At 49.8% G+C, this 23908-nt stretch overlaps 1 protein-coding gene across 1 annotated transcript in view; it reads left to right on the top strand.

Annotated features, from left to right (window-relative positions):
* Ttc39c (tetratricopeptide repeat domain 39C) overlaps window positions 1-23664 on the top strand; it is an 86597-nt gene extending 62933 nt beyond the window's left edge. Inside the window, exons 7-14 of the mRNA XM_032885466.1 lie at window positions 5794-5887; window positions 8264-8371; window positions 11763-11872; window positions 13100-13223; window positions 16392-16489; window positions 21513-21617; window positions 22561-22599; window positions 23290-23664. Coding sequence (XP_032741357.1) covers window positions 5794-5887; window positions 8264-8371; window positions 11763-11872; window positions 13100-13223; window positions 16392-16489; window positions 21513-21617; window positions 22561-22599; window positions 23290-23379 — 768 coding nt within the window. The 3' untranslated portion in view covers window positions 23380-23664. The remainder of the gene's footprint in view (window positions 1-5793; window positions 5888-8263; window positions 8372-11762; window positions 11873-13099; window positions 13224-16391; window positions 16490-21512; window positions 21618-22560; window positions 22600-23289) is intronic.
* Window positions 23665-23908: the final 244 nt, after the last annotated feature.

The raw sequence follows: 23908 nt of genomic DNA, 5'->3' as shown, positions 1-23908 counted from the left end.
TATTGAGGAAATAACTCGTAAAGCCATTTTTAGTCCAAGGCTACCTAATGTGGATTTTTCAAAGCCATAAAATTAAAAATCAAAAGTTCCTTTCCCATTTTTTGTGAAAATGGCATAATATAACCCTGCAGCAAGCCATTTCTGTCGGCACAGCTTGGTAACGCCAGCCATCATCAAAGTCCAGACCAAGGCAGGCCCGAGCCCTTGCCTTGCTGGCTCTCCGTAATTGAACTGATGCTCACAGCCTGAGAAGAGAGCCATTGTCCTATGACTTGGTTGTCTCAGTGGAAGAGCCACAGGAGAACAGCGGAGGTGGGGTGGGGGTGAGAGCGTGGGGTTTGAAGAGCTAGCTTGACGGTAGACCCTGGCCTGCTGTATTCAAGACCCGTCCGTCCCCTCCCCAGAGCATAGCAGCCAGGAGCACAGACCTGCTTGGTGCCCTGGGACACCCAGGAGAAAGGCAGCGGCCGGAATAACTGAACTGTGCTCTGGGCACCCGGAGCGCGGCGGCTGCTGTCCACGGTGCTGCCTGGTAATGGCCCTGCCCCACTTGCTGTCTATTACCTTGAGAACAGACTCAGCAGTCCGTGTGGTCCTTTGTTTCCATTTCCGTTTGTTTTTCTGTCTGCTAGTGTAGGCCGCCAATATTTGTCTCAGAGTCTTTGTTGCTGTTGTTTTAAGATTAAAAACGTAGCCCAGGCTGGCCCGGAACTGGCGGTATAACAGAATGGCCTTGAATTTTGGGGAGTCTCCTGCCTCTCCCTTCTGAGTGCAAAAATTAGAGATGTGTACCACCAAAGCTGGTTTATGGCGTTCTGGGGGTGGGACCCAGGCCTTCATGCATGGCAGGCAGACACTACCAATTGGGATATGCCTTCAGGTGTTTTTTGCAACACAATTTTTTTAGTGCAGTGTTGGGCTGCAGTGGTTAAGAGTGCTTACCGTTCTGGATTTGATTCCCAGCACGCACATGGTGGCTCATGGCAGTGGACCTGACATCTCTGCAGCCTGTGGGGTCACTGCACACATGTGGTGAACAGACACGTTTAGGCAGAGCATTCATACAGTGAGGTGAGCATAAAGAAATCTGTAATAAAGACAGAAGGCGCGGTCTTGCTCAGCACTGGGGCTCCTACGCCAGCCTACTTCGTGTGAACTCTTCTGGCCCAATTATGTGTGTTACAGTTTATTGTAAAATTCAGCTGTGAGACTCGTCTCCAGTTGAGAATAATTCTCCATCCCCTGTGCTGTGGTAGGTATTTTAATTCACTGTAAAACCCACCATAAATTATTTTCTTGTTTTAAATTATTTTAGTGAAAAATAAGGGGTAATATATTTCTGCTGTTTAAGCAAATTCCTGAAGAAATTATTATGGTAGAGCTCAGGCTTATTTAGAAATCACACTGGCTTTTGGGGAGGGAATTTTAAGCACACACATACCATGTAGGATCTTCAAGTTGTTTCTCAGATGAGAAAGAGAGGTCACAGTCTTCACGCTTGTAACTTTTACAGGTGAATGGCCTTTGTTTCCCAAGTGTGTGTGACAGTCTGCAAGCCAGATATCTCAAAGCCCTCTCAGTGAGGGTGGAGACCCAGCTTGACATGTCAGCAGCCATTTTGTTTTTAGCTGCCATCTTGTGCACTGGGTAAACCAGGTAGGCATTGTAAACCCAACAGAAGAAATAGCCAGAGCATTACCTAAGGGATTCATGCTGTGCTACACGTTCTTTTTAAAGACTAAGTCTACTCGGGTTGACGGCAGGTCACACTTGTCTAGCTTAGCCCATGGATCCGTTCTCCTGTCTCCTTGGCTGGCCAGCTCCTGCCCCCAGGACCTGGACAGCCACCTTCTGCACAGTGCTATATTTATTTATTCAGTTTGAAGCATTTTCTACATTGTATTCTCTCCCACACTGAGCTAAACAAAACAGGGTGTCTGCAGGGTCTCACCCCCTTTGAGGCTCTAGAAACAAACCGTTCCTTGACTCTTCTATACGCAGCAGTTACCAGCGTTCCTGGGCTTGTGCCACATCCTTCTAATTTCTGTCTGAAGCCACCCCTCCAATAGGTGCAGGTGATAATCTCCCTGCTCTCAGACTTAATCTACATTTGCTGTCACTCAAGAAAGCCACTTAGCAGGTAATCAAATCAGAATTTAAATACGAGTTACTTGACTAAGTTGTTTGAGAATACGCCAATGTGTGCCCATCCTGGAGAGGCGTGGGGACAGCAAGAGCGACCGTGTGATGTCAGTGCTATTTCTTGGCCCCCATCCTCCTTTCTCCATGTCAGAAGTCTCATTTTGACTGTGTTATCTAGGTCTAGACACCATTGCTGCCTGGGTGCCGTTCTGTCCTCCGGAGACCAACGTAGCTTTGCACTAAACATGCAGCTGGAGACAGCCTGGTCACAGCGACCCACTCAGAATTATCCTGTGTGCGAATGCACCATGTCCTTAACTGGGCAACTAGCAGAGTTCACAGTGCTGTGGGAGTGAGGAGAGGAAAGAACTCTGGACAGAGGGACAGTTGGAGGCAGGCACTCCCTCAAACGCTTGCCTTCACACTCACCTGTGCACACCCGTGCACACCCTTTGTGAAAGGGTTTTGTTACAAAGTTGGTGTCTTACCTGTGGTATGAGTCCCCAGTGGTCACATTGTCTTGATGTCCCCTCCAGTACAAGGTACATCATTTAAGCACAGGCAGAGTGACAAAGTGAAAAGTCTCTGTGGCTTCCGGCCAGCGTTCACTGAGGGTTTGAAGGTCACAGCTAGAGTTCTTCTGACAACAAAATGGTGTGCCACTCAAGGGCAGTCATCTGTCAGGCCGAATATCTGTGAATGAACCATTGAGCCCACAGGCTTCCCGAGTCACAGGCTCAGTGACCTTGGGGCCTTCTGCAGACCTCTCCCAGGACCCTTCTGTTGTCTGTGCCTGGCTGCCTTGGAGGGAAGACCTTGGGATGCAGGAGAAGCAGCAAACAGCAGGCACAGACAAGAAGGGCTGGGGAAGAAGACACAGCCCTGTCCCGGTATGGGGAGAGGGTGAGTGGGAGGGGCCATCTGGAGCAAGGAAGGAATGTGCAGAGCCACCACCCACAGAGCTAGCCTTGGGGTTCCCCGGGGGCAGGGCCTTTTGTAGATGCCTGATAGAAAGGCACTTCCTGCCTCTTTAATGAGTCTGGACATTTCTGACTCTTTGATGCTTTTTGAGAGTTCTTATTACATCCTTAGTCTGAGGTTAGCAAACATAGAAAGAAATTTTTAATGGAAAGAAAAATCAGACGTGCAGTGGTTCCCACTATACATGGCCATGTGTTCCAAGACCCTCAGTGACCACTGAAACCACAGAGAGAGCCAAATGCTAGATCTACACTTTGCCTATGCTTACTTACTCAGGCCACTTAATGTATACATTAGGCAAAGAACAAAAGTCGGGTCAGCCATACTCTGTGGTAAAAATGACAGTGATGAGGTGGTGTTGCTGAATTCAAATAACTACTCAGGTTGTCCCAGTGGTGGCGGCAGTCCTCCTCGCTACCCGGCCCAACATTCTGGGTTTCTGAATGACAGACACACACACACACACACACACACACACACACACACACACACACACACACAGAGGGAGGTGGGCGGGAGAACGAGAGAGACAGAGAGAGAGAGAGACAGAGGGGGGGGAGGAAAGAGAGAGTGCTTTTATATTTTAATATGTCTTGAACAGTTCAAGGACTGGGCTGCTTCCAAACCTCCACGTGGCTAACACACTCCCGTCTGATATTCCTGAGTCATTACTTGTTAAAGCCTAGATTCCATCTTGGCTGCCCCAGTCCCAGACCTGCATCCCTCTTGGGCTGAGTTCCCCAGACCTCCATGAGGGCTGTGTTCTCTGTCTGGCGCACCTCAGGCTGTAGCCTCTACTCCCACCCCCACCCCCCGCCCCCAGCATGGCAGCTCTCCTCTTCCTGCTCCTTCCTCAGCCCCTTGCCCAGGAATCCTAAAGTCCCGCCTCTGTCTCCCGGCCCAGCCTTGGCCACTGGCAACTTTATTCACCAATCAGAATCAAGCAGGAATAGGGCCCCTCACTGTCTCACATGGGGACCACATTGATATCATACTTGCAGCATCAGACCAGACCCACAGCAGTGTGGTCTTGTACCTCTCAAGGTGTCTGCCCGTTCTGTATTCTGTGTTTAGACAGCAGTTGACCACTGGGACCACAGAAAGTGGAATGAACGGTGGGTTTGGGGAGGGAAGTGACAGGTTATCTCTCCACTGGTGAAATGAGCCAACTCAAGCCAGATTATATTATACCAAGGCAGGTTTATTGGGAAGCTGTTCCTGGGCGGGCAAGTTGAAGGTTGGGGACAGGGTATGCCAGGTAGGGACTGAGGGATGCTGGAAGAACCGGTGGCCAGGTCTGCTTCCATGTAAAATATTCACCTCAGTCCCTTGTCCTGGGGTCCAGAACCAAACAGGGAGAGCTCTAGAGCCAGAGATATGTGAAACTGACGTCTGGTGGCTGGTGGGTTCTGCACAGCAGTGGGCAGATGCACACACTGCAAGTGAATGCACACACTGCAAGTGAATGCACACACTGCAGGTGAAGTCTGGAGCCGCAGAGTTCTGAGTGTGACAGATGACACCAGTGACCAGAGGCAAGTGTACCCCACTGTTGAGTTTAGAATCTAATCATCCATCGTCCAGTGGGATGGAGGGACCAGACAGGGCAAGGCGTAATGACAGTGGCTTCGATGGTTATTCCTTCTGCACTATGACTGAATATTCACCAGAAGACAGGATATGGCCTTTGGGCCTATGGAATGTGCCTGGTTACAATGAACTAGATTGGCAGCCAGTTATGATACAGTGAAGTCTACATACATGAATGTAGAGAGACTAATGTGGGTAAAATGTGGTGAGCTGGGCCCTCACTGGAAAAGTCACTGCCTAAGCCAGGCCTTGAGGTGCACACCTGCAGTCTCAGCTGCTTGGAAAGGGCAGCTGGAGTCAGGATCATGGGATTGAAGCAGTGTGGACCACAGTGGGACTGCCTTGTTAGGTTTTCTATTTCCGTGAGGACCATGCCAACTCTTATAAAAGAAAACATTTAATTGGGGCTGGCTTATAGGTCAGAGCCCATTGTCATCGGGGCAGGAAGCATGGCAGCGGGCAGGCAGCCGTGGTGCTGGAGGAGGAGCTTAGCGTTTACATGGGGATCCACAGGCAGCAGAAAGAGAGAACCACTGGGCCTAGCTTGAGCTTCTGAAACCTCAAAGTCCACCCCGTGGTGTCACGCTTCCTCCAACGAGGCCACACCTCCAATAATGCCACGCCCCGAGAGTCTTTGGGGGCCATTTTTATTCAAACCACCACAGGGACCCTGTATCACAAAATAAAAACAGGAAAGAAAAAGGGACTGATGGGCTGCTGGAGGGCTAAGGCACTTGCACCCCAGCCTGCAGTGAGTTCGATCCCTGGGGATCATGGTGGAAGGTGAGAAGCAACTCCCACACACTGTCCTCTGACCTCAGCGGGTGGCGGGTGTGTCGTGTATGTGCACACACACAAAATAAGTAGAAACAGGTTTTTTTTTTTTTAAGGAGTTAATGTGCTGAGGTTAACTTCATAAAGCAAAGTGGCACATTTTGTTAGCAACCCTTAAAAGCAGCTCTCCTGTACTGCTTGCTTGGTCTATTGAAAATTGGGGCTCAGGAAAAAGCTAGTCAGGGTTGATGATGGTGATGCAAGGCTGGGTCATAACCATCATCCTGCTTTTCTTTTTCTCCTCAGTGTCAAATCAACAGTGCCTTGACTTCCTTCCACACTGCTCTGGAACTGGCTGTAGACCAGAGAGAGATCCAGCATGTGTGTCTGTATGAAATCGGTAACTATGAGAATCCATGTCTGTCTGTATGAAATCGGTAACTGTGAGACTTCTACTGGCCCTGGTGTTACATTTACAGTAAGCCGTGATCAGCATGAGAGCTGCAAGCTGCCCCCCCTCCATGCTGTTAGAGTCCACTCTCCTAGTGATACTCTACGTTATTACTTCCTACTTAGTGTGTTTCATCTGGGCTGCTCATAACGCCAACCGGCCAGCCCTCAGGGCCATGTCTATGACTCACCTACCCATGGCAGCTTCTCCTTCCTCCTCCTGCGCATTCTTCCCCTCATGATCCTCCGCCCACCCCAAGCCCATGAAACCTAAACCCCATCTATGTCTCTTCTACCCCGCTATTGGCTATTGGCATCTTTATTTCCCAATCAGAAATAACTTGGGGCAGGGTCACTTAGCTATGTGCTGCCAGTCTCCAGGGCCCAGTATTAGCATTAGAGCATTAGAATGCAGGCAGCATCAGGCCAACCCCTACAAGCTACAAGTGGGCATCTTCTCTCCTTGTGGGAAGGCAGACACCGCGCTGTATACTGAGGATCTGGTCACCCTGACTCTCACACCAAGGCCCACTTTTCCTTGCTACCGTCCTTGGTTTGGAGACAGCAGACAGTGTAGTGTGGGATACTCTGGTGCATGTTAAAATCCAAGGCTCAAGGCTCTTGAAAAGTACTGCCTAGGAGGAAGCTGGAGCCTGCTTCTTTTAGCCGTCTGTTTCCGGACCTTAGGTGTGTTTTGAAACTGTCTGAGCCACTCATGTCCAATGAAGGGACTGTATTTTAATTAGACTTTTTTTTTTCGGTCAACTTGACCGAAGCCACTTCAGTGGTCTGGGAAGAAGGATCAATAGAGATCGGCTTGTAGGCAAGTCTGCGGGGGCATTTTTTTTGGTTAATGGTTGATGTAGGAAGGTCCAGCCCATTGTGGGCAAGCCAGTAAGAGTATTCCTCCCTGGCCTCTGCTCCAGTTCCTGTCTACAGGGCCCTGCCCTGGCTATCCTCAGTGATGGGCTGTGATCGGGACCTATAAGTCAGGTGAACACTTTCCTCCCCAACTTGAGAGACCTTTTGTGTAAACCACACCTAAAAATACATAGCACCGGTGCACAGGCCCTGAAGAACAGGCTCCATCGCCAGCCTCCTACACACAGCTGGACACGTAGCTTTGAGGTTTCTAAAGCTCACCCATGTGTGAAAACAGGAGGGACTTGGTACTTAGGAATGGGGCCCAGACAGAACTTAGCACATCTGTTCTTCCACAAGGACTCAGTGACACCATCCCTAAGTCACACACTTAGGTATAAGCATAAAAGGAAACACAGTCCTTACATAATTCTAACCAAGTTGTTTTGGGCCATTGTGTCCCAGAAGAGAAGGCAAACTAAGGCACAGGGCCTCCTTTGCAGAGCCAGTGGTCACATCCAGGTGGGACCAGGTCGTTGGCAAGTGAAAGGCCTTCTCTGGTCAGTCAGCTGCTCTGTCTTATGGGGACATGGACACCGGGAGAGTGTGTCTGCCTGGGATCCCCTCCCTCTCCTAGGTCGTTACTGAGAGCAGCTCTGCTGGCTGCCTACACTCAGCTCTGACCTTGGCACTTTAGAGATTTCAGAATCCTTTATGGAACCATCTCTCCATTTGCTGAGAAGAGTAAATACAACTTTGGGCTTGGAATACTTTTTAAACAAAACACTGTATTTTGGCCTGATGTGTCACAGATGAGAGATGAGGGCAAAGGACAAAAAATGATGGATTGGTGGGAACCAAGTGAGCTGTGAGCACAGCTGCAGAGGACAGGGAAGAAAAGCAGCAGCAGATGACACCTGCCAGTCAGGCCCCAGGTCCCCTGTCACTTGCCTCCTGTGCATACATCTAAAGGAGAGCACGAGAGAAAAGATTGGGAATTATCCAACAAGCAATACTATGGTGATGCCTGTTATGGTTCAGTGAGGAGACGGTGTATAATCCAACAGAGAAATGCCTTAGAGCTAGTGTACTGAGCTCAGTACCTTAGAGCTGGTGTACTGAGCTCAGTACCTTAGGGCAGGTGTACTGAGCTCACTAACTTAGAGCTGGTGTACTGAGCTCAGTACCTTAGGGCAGGTGTACTGAGCTCACTACCTTAGAGCTAGTGTACTGAGCTCAGTACCTTAGAGCTGGTGTACTGAGCTCAGTACCTTAGGGCAGGTGTACTGAGCTCACTACCTTAGAGCTGGTGTATTGAGCTCAGTACCTTAGGGCAGGTGTACTGAGCTTGCTGCCCTACTGTGTTGGTCTAAGCTCTTCCGGTAGCATGCCCTGTTCACTGTCTTGAGAATGGTGTAGCTCTCGGTCACAGGGTAGCTTACGCTGAATGTGCTCCTTTTGTGAAGCTGGTGCAGCATGATTGAACTCAACTTCAAGGATGCATTCGATTCCTTTGAGAGGCTGAAGAATGAATCCAGATGGTCCCAGTGCTACTACGCGTATCTGACAGCAGGTGAGCGACTGTCCTGTGTGTGGGGATGGAGAGGAGGAAGCAGATGGCATTTTTCAGATTCCCCCTCGTCAATGTTGGATGTAGCCGATGCTGTCTGGTGTGCAGCAGTGGGTTCTTTTTCCACCCTAGGATGACTGGAAAAATCTGGATCCTTCCTGAGGTTCTTACTGTCATTAGTAAAAGGACTTAAGAGTAGAGTCAGACAACGAAGTTGGAGGATAATTTATTTGAGTTGAAAAGAAAAGCCCAGCTGTGGACTAGCTGCGATTCTGCCAGGCGCCCAGGAAGGTCGAGGAAGGAAAAAGGACACGCTGCTTGAGAGATGTTGACACAAATGTGGGACTCAGAGACAGGCAGCCACTGGTAGGAAGGGGAGCTGCAGAATGAAATTAGGAGGCCCAATGTGCCGGAGTTTAAAAGTTGCCCAGCCTCTCTCCAGCATCTGACTCGGGAGGAGAAGGGGCCGCTAATGCCTTTTTGAGGTGAGACCCTGCTGAGCCTTACCTTCTAGCAGTGAGTAGGGGCTACACACGTGGGTGAGGATCCCTGAAAGAGAAGTACATTGTCTTCAGGTGGCCCCAGCTTCCTAGGGGTGGTCCTCAACCGAGGCCTTACCCTTCAGCACTGGGGTGACTCTTAAGTGGACGTCTCCACCCACAGCCAAATCCTGTTCTCTGCTGTAACCAAGTAACGGAGGCAGAAATGCCCAGAGACGAGGCCTCGCTTGATGCCAAGAAGTCTAGGCATGACCAATCTCCACACCCCAGTCGGGCCTGTTTGGTCCTTAGGGAGGCTTCACCGTGAAGCTGTTTCACTCCCACCAATCTCTGCACCTCTACCCACCCCTCCCCTTTCTTTTTCTTTATTGTGTTTTTAACAATTTCTTTAAGATCGATTTATTTGACATGGGTGAGTGCTGTTTCTATGAACACCAGAAGAGGAAATCATACCCTATTACAGGTGGTTGTGAGCCAACTGTGGTTACTGGGAATTGAAATTGGGACCTGTGGAAGAGCAGTGACCAGTACGCTTAGCCTCTGAGGCATCTCTCTGGCTCTGGTGGTTCTATTTATTAGAGTTTTAAAGTGTTCTGCAGAATTGGACGTGTCTTTTTCATTATGTGAGAGGTTTTAGTCTATGCTGTGCTCACAGAATTCACAGGATTGGCTCAAACCCCATTTTTCCAAGTCATAAGAGAGCTCAGAGCTCCCCTACATTGCACAGCATCACACCAGAGTCCATGGCGGGTGTGGCTTTTGCTTTGGAGAGCGCTTAGATGACATGGTTAGTGTTGGGCTGCCACCTGGTGGACAAAGCTGTTATCTCTCTGTGAGCCACAAAATGTCGGAGGTTCTGTGGACATTTATAGATTATAATCATAGTCTATAATTACAATTACAGATTATGGAGGAGCAGAACTGAAGAGACAGGAAGCTGTAGGCTCCTACCTTCGAGCGACCTCTGAAGGTCTTCAGGATTGCTCTGCATAGGCAACCTCAGAAGTGGTTTTCTTACTTAAAACTCAAGAGAAACCCTTGTCTTAGTGCTGGGAACCAAACACTGAACCACATTCCCCTGAACCACATTCAGAACCGCTGAGTACCACAGACATCATCATAAACACCCCTGTGCACATTTGGCTTCAGTGGGACATCGTCCCCGTTTAGTTCCATTTCCTTGATTCATCTAAGACAGGGTCCAGGTCAGCCAGGCTGTGTGACCTTGGCATCTTAAAGATCCTGTGAAATCGCATCGGCAAGCAGTCGGTGCACACGCCTCCCTTGTGTCTGTGTGCCGCAGTCTCTGCGGGTCTCTCACGCCTCTGTGTGGTGCTTATTGTTTCTGAGATGCAGGGTGGCCTGCTGTTGTCTCACACTTAAACAAGTGCCAGCATCTTGGATAAAATAAGAGCTACTTACTGGTAGGTGTTGGCACGCCCAACACTTCAAGAAGTGGTCCCGTCTGGAAGGACGGATACGGAAGCCAGTGGTTGGTAGGTGTTGCTGGTCCTGCAGTCAGCGGTGGCAACTGTTTCGTGGTGTCGTTTTTCTTGGGCATGTGAGATTGCTGTATGACCAAACGCTTACTCCCCAAATGTTTAGAAATGTCCGGCCACACCAGTTGTAGTTGTGTGAGAGTAGAGTCCTCATTTCTGTCTCTACAGGGGGCCGTTGGAGGGGCCGGGTATGAGCGCACAAGGAAAGGAGTGCTTGGTGAGGGAAGAGGCCTTGCGGGGTTATGTTTGAACTGCTGTAAAGGAAACTGAGCTGACCAAAGGGACAGGTGTCCAGCACCTAGCATCTGGTCCCCTCTGGTGCTCTCTAGGGATGGAGCCCACAGCACACACCCTACTGTTCTCTGCAGCTCTCACTGGACCGCAGTGCCACTTGGCTGCCACCATCGTGCATTCCAGAGCTTCCAGAAGGCCACCATTTCCCCGGCAAAAGTCTAAACACTAACATTACCTCCTCCGCCCTACTCTGCGTTCTCTTTCCAGTCAACTGCCCTGGGCCTCATATGTGCACAAAGCCTGGTCCACACTGGCCTGTCCCAGCGTCTTCTTCATTTTTCATACTGAGTAAAGCCCCATTCACTGCACGGCTCGTGCCTGCCATGTCTGGTTTACCTATTCGTCTACAGTGCGTTACGCATGTGCGTGTGCGTGCGTGTGTGTAGTGAGAACACTGATGTACAGATGTCAACCGAGCCCTGGCTTTTGGCTTCTCTGAGGAGATCTGAAAACAGGATTGCTGGATCTGATCCTCTTGGTGCAATGTTTCAGAAACATTAAAATTATGTAAGGATTGTGTTACCAGAAAAGCGTGTGACTTTGGGATGGTGTAACTGAGTCCTTGTGGAAGAACAGATGTGCTAAGTTCTGTCTGGGCCCTATTCTTAAGTACCAAGTCCCTCCTGTTTTCACACATGGGTGAGCTTTAGAAACCTCAAAGCTACGTGTCCAGCTGTGCCGCAGGAGGGACGGCTGCAAGGCTGCGCGGTCTAGGGACAGATGTTGAGTACTTTAGGTGTGGTTCACATGCATGGCCTCGCCATTCTCGTCAGCTTGTCTTGGCCACTGTCCTGTTGCTGTGAAGAGACACCATGATCATGGCAACTCTCATAAAAGAAAGAATTAAACTAAGGGGCTCGCCTACAGCTTCAGAGGTCATCATGGTAGGAAGCATGGCGGTGGCAGGCAGGCATACGCTGAGAAGTAGCTGAGAGCCGTACATTCTTATCCATGGGCAGCAGGCAGGGCTGGGGCGGGGAAGAGGGAGAGAGGAGAGAGTGCATCACAGGGCAGGGTCAGCTGGATTGTGCCATCCTTTGGACATAACCTGTGGATGTCCTTTCCTGGAAACCATGGAAATGAAGTTCTGATGTCTTGCAGTTTGTCAAGGAGCCACTGGTGACGTGGATGGGGCACAGCTCATTTTTAAAGAAGTCCAGAAGCTATTCAAAAGGAAAAATAACCAGATTGAACAGTTCTCAGTGAAAAAGGTATGTATGTCAGAGCCTGTCAGCATGCCAGGACATATGATAGACAGGTGGAATTAGCACCTCCCCAGATGAGTGTCCTGTCCTGTTCAGTGTCTCCTCCTGTGGCCTTGCTTTGCTCTGAGGAGAAAGGCTGCACAGAACTAAAGCATGGTTGTTTTTGTTGTTTAATGAGATATCCTGGACTCTGATCGATAATGAGCCCTCCTGGAAGGAGGAAGTGTATGTCTGAAGTGCAGATTACTTCAGAAGAAGTTGGTGGAAGCCCTGAGAGGCAGATGGCCCTGCTTCCCATGACGGTGACATCACATTTTGATGTAATAAAGACAAAACATGGTGTTTCAATTATCAGTAGAAATCTCAGAACTGTGGGGGAGTGTCCCCCTGTGGTTCCTATTTCTGATGCTAACATACTGTTGAGTGACCTCGTGACCTCAAGTGACCTTGAGTGACCTCATGACCTCGAGTGATGGCCTCCTTTCTCAAAGCTTCACTTTTCCTTTACTTTTTGTTTTATAAATTTTCTTTTACTCCACTAGGTTTTTGAAGTTTAGTTAGCTTTTATTAGATAAATAATAAGATTTATTCCAACATAAAGTAGATGACAGAGGCTGCAGAAATAGCTCAGCTCTTAAGAGTACACACACTCCTGGTTCCCAGCACCCCTGTCAGCCTGGCACAGTGGTCTCTATCTCCAGCTTCAGAGGATACAGCACCACCTTCTGACTGCGACAGGAGCCTTCATTCAAGTCTACCCAGGCGGATGCCTGCACCTTCTCTCTCTCTCTCCCTCCCTCCGTCCCTCCCTCCATCCCTCCCCCCTCCACACACACGTAAAATAAATGAATTACAAAGGTGGGAATGTGGCTCAATACTGGGACATTTTCCTAGCATGTGAAAAGTTCTGAGTTTGGTTCTCCTGTCAAAAAAATAGATGAATTCATAAATAAATGATAGTACAGAGTGCAGTGAGCCCCTAAGTAGATGAAGGTCCACAGGACATGATGGAGGTGTGTGCTCTGAGCCAGTCACCCAGTCTTGGCTGAATAATGGCTATGAGATACAACCGTAAGTAGATTTAAAAACTACATACCATTTGTGATGTGGAGAGGCTTTGTAAGGGAGGGCCAATCACATTGACCTTGCTCTATGATGTGGATCCAAAGTGCAGCTTGTTACTTGGGTTTGCTTTTGAAGATCAGGGCCTAACACTCTGAGAATTCCTTGCAGGCTGAGCGATTTCGGAAGCAGACCCCAACCAGGGCGCTGTGTGTGCTGGCATCCATTGAAGTTCTGTACTTGTGGAAAGCCCTTCCCAACTGTTCCCTCCCCAACCTGCAGAGAATGAGTCAAGGTAAGCATCTCTGTGCAGTCCAGTGAACCATCGGGGCAGCTCCCCCCAGTCTGTCTCTTGACAGCTGCCTGGGAGAACACACGTCTGTCATGCTGTGGTAGATGATGCAACACCGGCAACAGGAGTAGGACGCACTGGTATAGACTTCAATGAGACCCTTCTCAAAAGACAAAAAGAGGAAAATGGCACCAGTCCTAGCAAGTCAGTGGGTGTGGGGTGGTGAGCACACACTCCCAGTGAAGGGAGGAGCATGTATGTAAGTGTGCTTTGCATACATGCATGTAAGTGTGCTTCGCATACATGAGTGTAAGTGTGATTCTCATACATGTGTGTAAGTGTGATTCTCATACATGCATGTTAGTGTGCTTCACATACATGCATGTGAGTGTGATTCACATACATGTGTGTAAGTGTGATTCTCATACATGCATGTAAGTTTGATTCGCATACATGTGTGTAAGTGTGATTCTCATACATGCATGTAAGCGTGATTTGCATACATGTGTGTGAGTGTGATTTGCACACGTGTGTAAGTGTGTTTCTCATACATGCATGTAAGCGTGATTCGCATACATGCATGTAAGTGTGCTTTGCATACATGCATGTAAGCGTGATTCGCATACATGCGTGTGTGATTTGCACACGTGTGTAAGTGTGCTTCTCATACATGCATGTAAGTGTGCTTCGCATACATGTGTGTAAGTGTGCTTCGCATACATGTAAGTGTGATTTGCATACATGCATGTAAGTGTGATTCACATACATGCACGAAAGGGTCAGGGAGCAAAGTATCTGGCTCACTGAGCTAGGGCAATGTGCACAGCTTGGTGTCACAGTAGAACATTTGCAGGTCCTTATACTCCTCCTCAGGTCCCCCGTCAGTGCAGACAGTTCTGAGCTCTGTGTCCATATGTAGTTTGCCTGTCTTTGACCTGCACAGAAGTAGAATCATATGAGATGTACTTTGAGGTGTACTGTTTCCTTCATGAAGCAGTATGGCTGTGGCATTTGCCACATGGTAGCCTTTACTACTAGACCATTCATTTTCCTTGCTGAGTAGTATTCCATTGTGTGCACATTAGAACTGCTCTTTGCTTCTCTGCATTCCTGTTGATAGACATTTGAGATGTGTTTGAAGCTATCGTGACTAAAGCCTCTTATTCCTACAGTAAATATGTAGCCATGTAATTAAAGGCTACAGTTTTTGATTCATATAGTTGAAAATATATAGGCCTATAGGTCATCTTGGTAAAACCATATTTATTACAGTAGGAAAATTCTCTGGGGAGAACAAAGTAGATGTTCATATTCCGTGGGTCTCTGTTAATAATTAACCAAAACATGGAAGCTTCTAAAGCCCTAGGAGTCGACGTGTGAGCAGCCAAGCGCTCAGAAGGCTGGCAGGCAGCCAGTGTTCTATAGTGATCTAGCAGGCTCACATCAGCAGTGACTTGCCCTCTGACCCTAGGAGCTAACCTCAACCCTGGCTCTGAGAAGCACATCGAACTGAGTATCCGCCATGCCTTTCTGGGAGTTTGCAGAGGCTTAAATCACACCTTTGCGAGTACAGCATCGAGAGGAAAGCATGGCATGAACCTATAACCCAACTCCTAAGATCAGAACTAAGGCCAGTCCTGGCTACACAGGGAGCCCCTGTAGGGATTTACAGTAGGCAAACTCCAGAAAAGATGGTCAGCTGCTCCAGAAAGTTCTTGAGATTTCATGAGCCACACCCCATTATTTATTGAATCACAGATTTTTTAGACAAGACTTTATTATAGGTGTTCTCTCTCTTTCTCTCTCTCTCTCTCTCTCTCTCTCTCTCTCTCTCTCTCTCTCTGTGTGTGTGTGTGTATGTGTGTGTATGTATGTACGTGTTTGTGCATGTATGTGTGCACACACATGTGTGCACATGTGTTTAGAGGCTGGGAGATGTCCTTGGCTGTTACACCTGAGAATTGCACCTGTCTCCACCCCAGGTGCTGGGGTTTCTAGCACCTACCACCATGCCATGTCTTTCCTTTTTAATGTGGGTTCTGGGGATCAAACAATGGGCCCTTGCCCTTTAACTAAATGACCTCTCTTCCAAAGTCAACTCTTATTTCTTTAAAACAACAAATATCTCTACTCTTAAAGGTCAAATGTGCTGTTTTGAGTCTTCCTTGGTGCCTAGTACAGCACAGTATATAACCATAACCAAGTTTCTATTACATGGCTTCACAGTTGGTGTAATGCAAGTTTGTACATTAAACCTTGAAAAGGTTTGAGATTCACATCAGAATTGTTCACACCCCTGTACACACATGTGTGCATGCACGCGCGCGCGCGCTCGCACACACACACACACACACATGCACACAGGTCTGCACCCTCCTTTACACCCTCTGACCCCTCACACATCCTGTAACACTGTGAGGTATTTGTTGGCACAGATGAAGTGGCTTTTTCCAGTGCAGCCACCGAAGCCTCGGTGCGTAGAGCGTGGGCTCAGGCTCGCTCACAGCGCCTCCCAGAAGAGCTCTGTCACTGCCCTAAGCATTCCTCCCCACCTCCCTCTCCTCCTCCTCTCCTGAGCTCTGCTAACTACGGATACTTTCCTGTCCGCACGACTGTGTCTTTTCCAGAACATCATGTAGTTGGAAAGATGCAGGCGGTGCCCTCTCAGATCAGCTTCCCTCTCCTAGTGAAAGTCGGAGCCTCGGGTTCTCCAAGGGTTGACAGTGTTTGCTGAGGAGTGCTTCAGAGAAAAGAGATGCTGTGGTGGCGCATACTCACTCCCCACAGTGCTGGGGATGTGGAAACACTGGCCAGTGCCAGACTCTAGAGGCCCTGTCTCAGAAAACAAGGAAAGTAGTGTCTGCAGAGTGACACTGAAGATTCATGTCTGGCCTCCACACACGTGCACCTGCACACACGTGCACCTGCACACACGGGCACCTGCACACACGGGCACCTGCACACACGGGCACCTGCACATACGTGCTCACACAGAGAAAGGTTAGTATTTTGCCTTTCTTTGATTAAGGAGAGTCAGTAGTAGATGGGCAAGGGACAGCTTCTAGATTTGGGGGGCAGAAGTATGAACCAAACAGAGAAACTGCAGCTGGCCTTGGTGACACTGGGTTCTAAGTAGGTGTCTTCCCTTCCTTCACGCTCCTTCTCTTCCAGCTTGCCATGAAGTGGATGATTCATCTGTTGTTGGATTGAAGCATTTGCTCCTTGGTGCCATACACAAATGTCTCGGAAACTCACAAGATGCTGTTCAGGTAAACATGTTGCCATGGCTACACGGTAGCCAAACTGTGGGTCCTGGCACCTGAGCTTGTGGAAGAGGAGGAGAGAGCAGCAGGAGAAGTTCTCTCGCTGCCACAGGACTCTGCACCGTATACTGTGAATGGAGGGCCTGGTGGTTAATGCAATGTTCCTAGTGTAACTGTGGAGTCTTAGCGTGCTCCTTTCTGTGAGGACTGCTCTTTAGCCAGGGCAGGGTGTCAGCTAGAGAGGAGGAAACAAGGCCTGCGAGCAGTGAGCCCTCACAAACAACATGGGGTGAGGGGACGTTAGGGTAGCTTGTATTCACCAAGTTAATTTTCTTCTCTGTGACAGCTAATGGCTGCTGTGCAGGGCTGGAGGAAAGGCTGAAACGTTGTCGCCTTAGTCTTTGGGGAGAGCATCTTCGAAGGGAGTGTTTTGTTTTATTTTTTGTCTAGCTCAGTTTCAGGCTGCAATGAGGTGAAGTATCATGGAGGAGAAGACAGGCAGAATTCCTTCACATAGCAGAAAATAAACTAGAAACAGGATGTTCTCTTCTAGGTATGCAGCCACCAACTTCTGTCACAGGATGTGCCCCCACAGATATGCCCCAGCCACTGACTTCTGTCACAGGTTGTTCCCTCACAGATATGCCCCAGCTACTGACTTCTGTCACAGGATGTCCCCCCACAGATATGCCCCAGCCACTGACTTCTGTCACAGGTTGTCCCCCCACAGATATGACCCAGCCACTGACTTCTGTCACAGGATGTCCCCTCACAGATATGCCCCAGCCACTGACTTCTGTCACAGGATGTCCCCCCACAGATATGCCCCAGCCACTGACTTCTGTCACAGGATGTCCCCCCACAGATATGCCCCAGCCACTGACTTCTGTCACAGGATGTCCCCCCACAGATATGACCCAGCCACTGACTTCTGTCACAGGATGTCCCCCCACAGATATGACCCAGCCACTGACTTCTGTCACAGGATGTCCCCCCACAGATATTACCCAGCCACTGCCTTCTGTCACAGGATGTCCCCCCCCAGATATGCCCCAGCCACTGACTTCTGTCACAGGTTGTCCCCCACAGATATGCCCCAGCCACTGACTTCTGTCACAGGTTGTTCCCTCACAGATATGCCCCAGCCACTGACTTCTGTCACAGGATGTCCCCTCATAGATATGACCCAGCCACTGACTTCTGTCACAGGTTGTTCCCTCACAGATATGCCCCAGCCACTGACTTCTGTCACAGGATGTCCCATCACAGATATGCCCCAGCCACTGACTTCTGTCACAGGATGTCCCCCCCCTACAGATATATGCCCCAGCCACTGACTTCTGTCACAGGTTGTTCCCTCACAGATATGCCCCAGCCACTGACTTCTGTCACAGGATGTCCCCCCACAGATATGCCCCAGCCACTGACTTCTGTCACAGGATGTCCCCCCACAGATATGCCCCAGCCACTGACTTCTGTCACAGGATGTCCCCCCACAGATATGCCCCAGCCACTGACTTCTGTCACAGGATGTCCCCCCACAGATATGCCCCAGCCACTGACTTCTGTCACAGGATGTCCCCCCACAGATATGCCCCAGCCACTGACTTCTGTCACAGGATGTCCCCCCACAGATATGCCCCAGCCACTGACTTCTGTCACAGGTTGTCCCCCCACAGATATGCCCCAGCCACTGACTTCTGTCACAGGTTGTCCCCCCACAGATATGCCCCAGCCACTGACTTCTGTCACAGGATGTCCCCCCACAGATATGCCCCAGCCACTGACTTCTGTCACAGGTTGTTCCCCCACAGATATGACCCAGCCACATACTTCTGACACAGGATGTTCTCCTTCTTAAATGCGCCGGCGGCATACGTCTTATTCACGTGACTGCAGTTCAGACGTGCGCTCTTCCGACTTTCTGTCACAGGATGTCCCCCCACAGATATGCCCCAGCCACTGACTTCTGTCACAGGTTGTTCCCTCACAGATATGCCCCAGCCACTGACTTCTGTCACAGGATGTCCCCCCACAGATATGACCCAGCCACTGACTTCTGTCACAGGATGTCCCCCCACAGATATGACCCAGCCACTGACTTCTGTCACAGGATGTCCCCCCACAGATATGCCCCAGCCACTGACTTCTGTCACAGGATGTCCCCCCACAGATATGCCCCAGCCCTGACTTCTGTCAGCCACTGACTTCTGTCACAGGTTGTCCCCCCACAGATATGCCCCAGCCACTGACTTCTGTCACAGGATGTCCCCCCACAGATATGACCCAGCCACTGACTTCTGTCACAGGATGTCCCCCCACAGATATGCCCCAGCCACTGACTTCTGTCACAGTTTGTCCCCCCACAGATATGCCCCAGCCACTGACTTCTGTCACAGGTTGTTCCCCCACAGATATGACCCAGCCACTGACTTCTGTCACAGGATGTCCCCTCACAGATATGCCCCAGCCACTGACTTCTGTCACAGGATGTCCCCCCACAGATATGACCCAGCCACTGACTTCTGTCACAGGATGTCCCCCCACAGATATGCCCCAGCCACTGACTTCTGTCACAGGATGTCCCCCCACAGATATGCCCCAGCCACTGACTTCTGTCACAGGATGTCCCCCCACAGATATGACCCAGCCACTGACTTCTGTCACAGGATGTCCCCCCACAGATATGCCCCAGCCACTGACTTCTGTCACAGGATGTCCCCCCACAGATATGCCCCAGCCACTGACTTCTGTCACAGGATGTCCCCCCACAGATATGCCCCAGCCACTGACTTCTGTCACAGGATGTCCCCCCACAGATATGACCCAGCCACCGACTTCTGTCACAGGATGTCCCCCCACAGATATGCCCCAGCCACCGACTTCTGTCACAGGATGTCCCCCCACAGATATGACCCAGCCACCTGACTTCTGTCACAAGATGTCCCCCACAGATATGCCCCAGCCACTGACTTCTGTCACAGGATGTCCCCCCACAGATATGCCCCAGCCACTGACTTCTGTCACCGGATGTCCCCCCACAGATATGCCCCAGCCACTGACTTCTGTCACAGGATGTCCCCCCACAGATATGACCCAGCCACTGACTTCTGTCACAGGTTGTTCCCCCTCAGATATGCCCCAGCCACTGACTTCTGTCACAGGATGTCCCCCCTCAGATATGACCCAGCCACTGACTTCTGTCACAGGTTGTCCCCCCACAGATATGCCCCAGCCACTGACTTCTGTCACAGTTTGTCCCCCCACAGATATGCCCCAGCCACTGACTTCTGTCACAGGATGTCCCCCCACAGATATGCCCCACCCACTGACTTCTGTCACAGGATTTCCCCCCACAGATATGCCCCAGCCACTGACTTCTGTCACAGGATGTCCCCCCACAGGTATGCCCCAGCCACTGACTTCTGTCACAGGATGTCCCCCCACAGATATGCCCCAGCCACCGACTTCTGTCACAGGATGTCCCCCCACAGATATGCCCCAGCCACCGACTTCTGTCACAGGATGTCCCCCCACAGATATGCCCCAGCCACCGACTTCTGTCACAGGATGTCCCCTCACAGATATGACCCCACCACCCACTTCTGTCACAGGATGTCCCCCCACAGATATGCCCCAGCCACCGACTTCTGTCACAGGATGTCCCCCCACAGATATGACCCAGCCACCGACTTCTGTCACAGGATGTCCCCCCACAGATATGACCCAGCCACTGACTTCTGTCACAGGATGTCCCCTCACAGATATGCCCCAACCACTGACTTCTGTGAGCAATGTCACCTCCTGAAGTCCCACTGCCCTGTGAGTTCAGCTGATGGATCCAGCCATGGAGCATCCTGGTCATCCAGTCCCTCCTCACTAGTGCCAAGCTGGGACCAGGTCTTCAGCAATGAGCCTTTGGGGCTGATTCTACCCAGATAGCCTAGGCGTACCTGGAAGAGCATTAGGTTTTCCCACTATAGTGAAAGGGAGGCTTTTTTTCTTTTTTCTTTTGGTTTCTTTGTTTTGTTTTGTTTGTTTGTTTGTTTGTTTGCTTTTGTTGTTTTTTAACTAAGGCTTTGTTCCTGTTGTTTTGGTTCTAGGCATTGAACTCAGGGCTTGATTCATGTCACATATGTTTTTACCACTGAGCTGTATAACTCCAGGCCAGCCAGTTTAAAAAACAAAAAACAAAAACCACCTACCAAACAAAGTTCTAAAAGAGGTGATATTACATTGCCTGCCCTTTGAAATCGTTTCATGAGTTTCATGTATAATATAGGAGACTTGGTCTTTAAATCATAGACTATGATATACTCTGTTGAATTTGAAATTAATCCTTGAATGTAAATCGTCTTAGTTATTGCATAACTCTAGGTAGCTATTGTAGATTGCATACATGGGTAGTGGGAAGATGGTGGTGAGAGGTGGACTTTGGCCTGTGAACTGTTTCACGTCTTAAGATGGGGATGTTTCTACCTCTCTAACGGACAGAGTTTCTGCAGGCCAGTAGACCTTGGCGTGTTGGCATGTTAGGTTGCCGGTGTGTTTGTGTTTTGGGGGACTCTTTCCCAGCAGCTGTGGAAGGCTTCAAAGCTGCAGGTGGGGATGCAGTGACAGGCAGGAGTTTACAGCGTGTAGGAACAGGGGTGCAACTGGGATAGTCACATTGACAGAATTACGTCGGTTTCAGACAGGCATTGGGTTTTCCCTTGGCCACAGGTCCTAGTTCACTTGTGTTTAGATGATGTGGCACAGAAATGAAGTTATCTATGGTGGGGGATCCTTGGGAACTGATGGGAGGAGGTGGAAGGGGAGAGGGCCGGGCCTGGGGAATGTGTTCAGATACACCGTGTACTTGCATGGCTACGGTCTTATGAACCCAGCGCAAAGGAGCATCTACAGGGAAGGAATACAGAGCAGTCGAGAAGAGATTTGATCTAAAAAAGGAGAAATCCTCCCAAGGGCTGTGGCGAGCTTCACTCCAAGAGGAGAGGAGCTCTTCCACGTAACATTCTGCGATTCTCAGTTCTTCCAGCGAGCTGCTAAAGACGAGTCGTGCCGTCAGAATAACTCGTACGTCCAGCCATATGCCTGCTATGAGCTTGGCTGTCTCCTGCTAGACAGAGCAGAGGTAAGAGGTCCTCTGTGTGGCTGTCTTCAGCAGCCGCATTGTGCTCACAGCAGCACCAAGCACCCTTCACCTAACCAGAGTCCCTTGGTTCTTTTGCTTGCCTTGGTCTTATGGGTGAGTGCAGGATGCTGACACTGCTTCTCACAGAGGCAGTAGTGGCCACACTGGACTCTATTACAGCCGTGACTTTCCATGCAGAGCTTCCTTTGTGTGGGGAAAAGTCGCTGTCTTTTCGGAATACTGTGCTGGGGTGTAGTGTATGAAGACGAGAGCTGTCATGTGACCATGGGTCTTAGTGTGTGCCCCCAGTCCAGTTACCAGCACCAGACCGACTTCCTAATCTACACAGTGGGATAAAACAAACAGCTTGCTGATTTAATGAGAATTGTAGTGAGGATGTGGTGCTGGGGAGATGGCAGGTAGTGGACGACTTGCCTCCCACATGGGAGGACCCATGGAATCCTGAGAGTCATGTAAACACCAGGTATGGCAGCACATGTCCACAACTGCGGTGCCAAGAGAGGGGAGGCAGAACCCCGGGGCTCCCTGGAAAATCTCTGGCCTCCAAGTCAAAGGCCATGGAGAGAAACTGTCTCAAACAATGGGTGGACAGACACCTCAGGACATCCCAGGTTATCCTCTGACCTCTACACACTACAGAGAGTCGCCTCAAATGCACGCACACACACGCGCGCACGCACGCGCGCACGCATGAAGACATGAGTTAGCACAGTGGGCAGCAGAATGGTTTTAGTTATAGTCAGGATTCACTAGGGCCTGAAACAGCTCAGATTCTCTAAGGAAGAGTTGTAACTACCACGCGTTTGGGTTGGGACTTCAGCTTGCATTCTTAATTGTAAGGGGATGATTAGTCCTCAGCTGTGTCCTCCACAAATGGACGTGCAGACCTTGCTGGTAAGACAGTGCGTTCTTCTGTTCACAGACTGTAGCAAGAGGCAGAACGCTACTCCTTCAGGCAAAGGTAACTGCCCCCTCCCCCGCCTCCTCCTGGCTGTCCTCACCCTATTTACTGTACACCTGCGGCTGAAGTCGGGGACATTTGCGAGTGTGGTTCCATGTGTTAATAATTCTGGAGAGAGGTGGCTTAGCCACCACAGTGAGTACATGGCTTTGAAACGGCATCTCCAGGATGTGCACCACAGGCATGCCTGGTGCCTTCAAAGGCCAGAAGAAGGTGCCAGATGCCTGGAACCTTAAGAATGGCTGTAAGGTGCTTTATGGGTGCTGGGAATCGAACCTAGGTCCTCTGGAAGAGAAAACAGTGTTTCTAACTGCTGAGCCCTCTCACCAGCCCCTCCTATGGTTTTAAAGAACTTTCCCAGAGTAGCTTGCTTTGAACTCAATTTAAGACTAGTATTTCAAGAATAACTTGAGGGAATTTTTCCAAAGAGAATTTGTAATCCTACCTTATTCTCTCAAGAGGTGGGATTACAGTTTTATATACCCTGCCTGAGTATTGGGGAGGAAGAATATCAAGTGGATGTGAAGCCCTGTAGGAGGGAGGGAGTTATGCAGTGGTGTGAAATGGTGTATGTGTGTGAGCCTATGCAGTGGTGTGAAATGGTGTATGTGTGGTATGTGTGGGAGCCTATGGCACCCTGGGGACCGGCTCAGCCAACAGTTTACGGTCATCTTTATCTGGTCCTTTCAGGAGGATTTTTCTGGCTACGACTTTGAAAACAGATTGCACGTCCGTATCCACGCTGCTCTGGCCTCTCTAAGGGAACTGGTCCCTCAGTGATAAACTCCGAGAGACCCCCTGTCCCCTCCACCCAGGGTCAGCACTGTGAAGGCAGAGGAGAAAGCTCTCTAGATGATCAGCTTTTCTTCTGGAGATCGCCTGTGCCAGGGATGTGTCCTGGTGTCACTGACATACTGAAGACTCCTCTTTTAGACGTGTAGTGCGGAGTAATAAAGATGACCAAATGATAACAAGAAGTGGCCTGGGAGGGGGTTAAGTGACCTTGTTCAAACACTTTAGTTTTGTGATTTATTATTTTTAAATAAAATCAAACTAACTATTCAACCCTGTGATCTTGTAGGAGCGCCTACATTAGGCGTAGATCAGAGTGGGCTCAGTGAAAGCTGTACCTGAGAAATTGGAAACAGTACCACACACAGCATGTCTCTTGTGTTTAGATAAAAATCAGAGTGTTCTAGTGTTTCACTTCATACTGGAAATACTCCTATGGCAATTGTGGAACAAACACTCTTGTCTGGGCATGTGGCCTGTGCCGTGGTCTCAGCACACAGGAGGCAGAGGGGAGCAG

The sequence above is a fragment of the Rattus rattus genome, chromosome 15 (assembly GCF_011064425.1).
Source record: "Rattus rattus isolate New Zealand chromosome 15, Rrattus_CSIRO_v1, whole genome shotgun sequence".
Taxonomy (NCBI): domain Eukaryota; kingdom Metazoa; phylum Chordata; class Mammalia; order Rodentia; family Muridae; genus Rattus; species Rattus rattus.
This window is presented reverse-complemented; position numbering and strand designations above follow the sequence as displayed.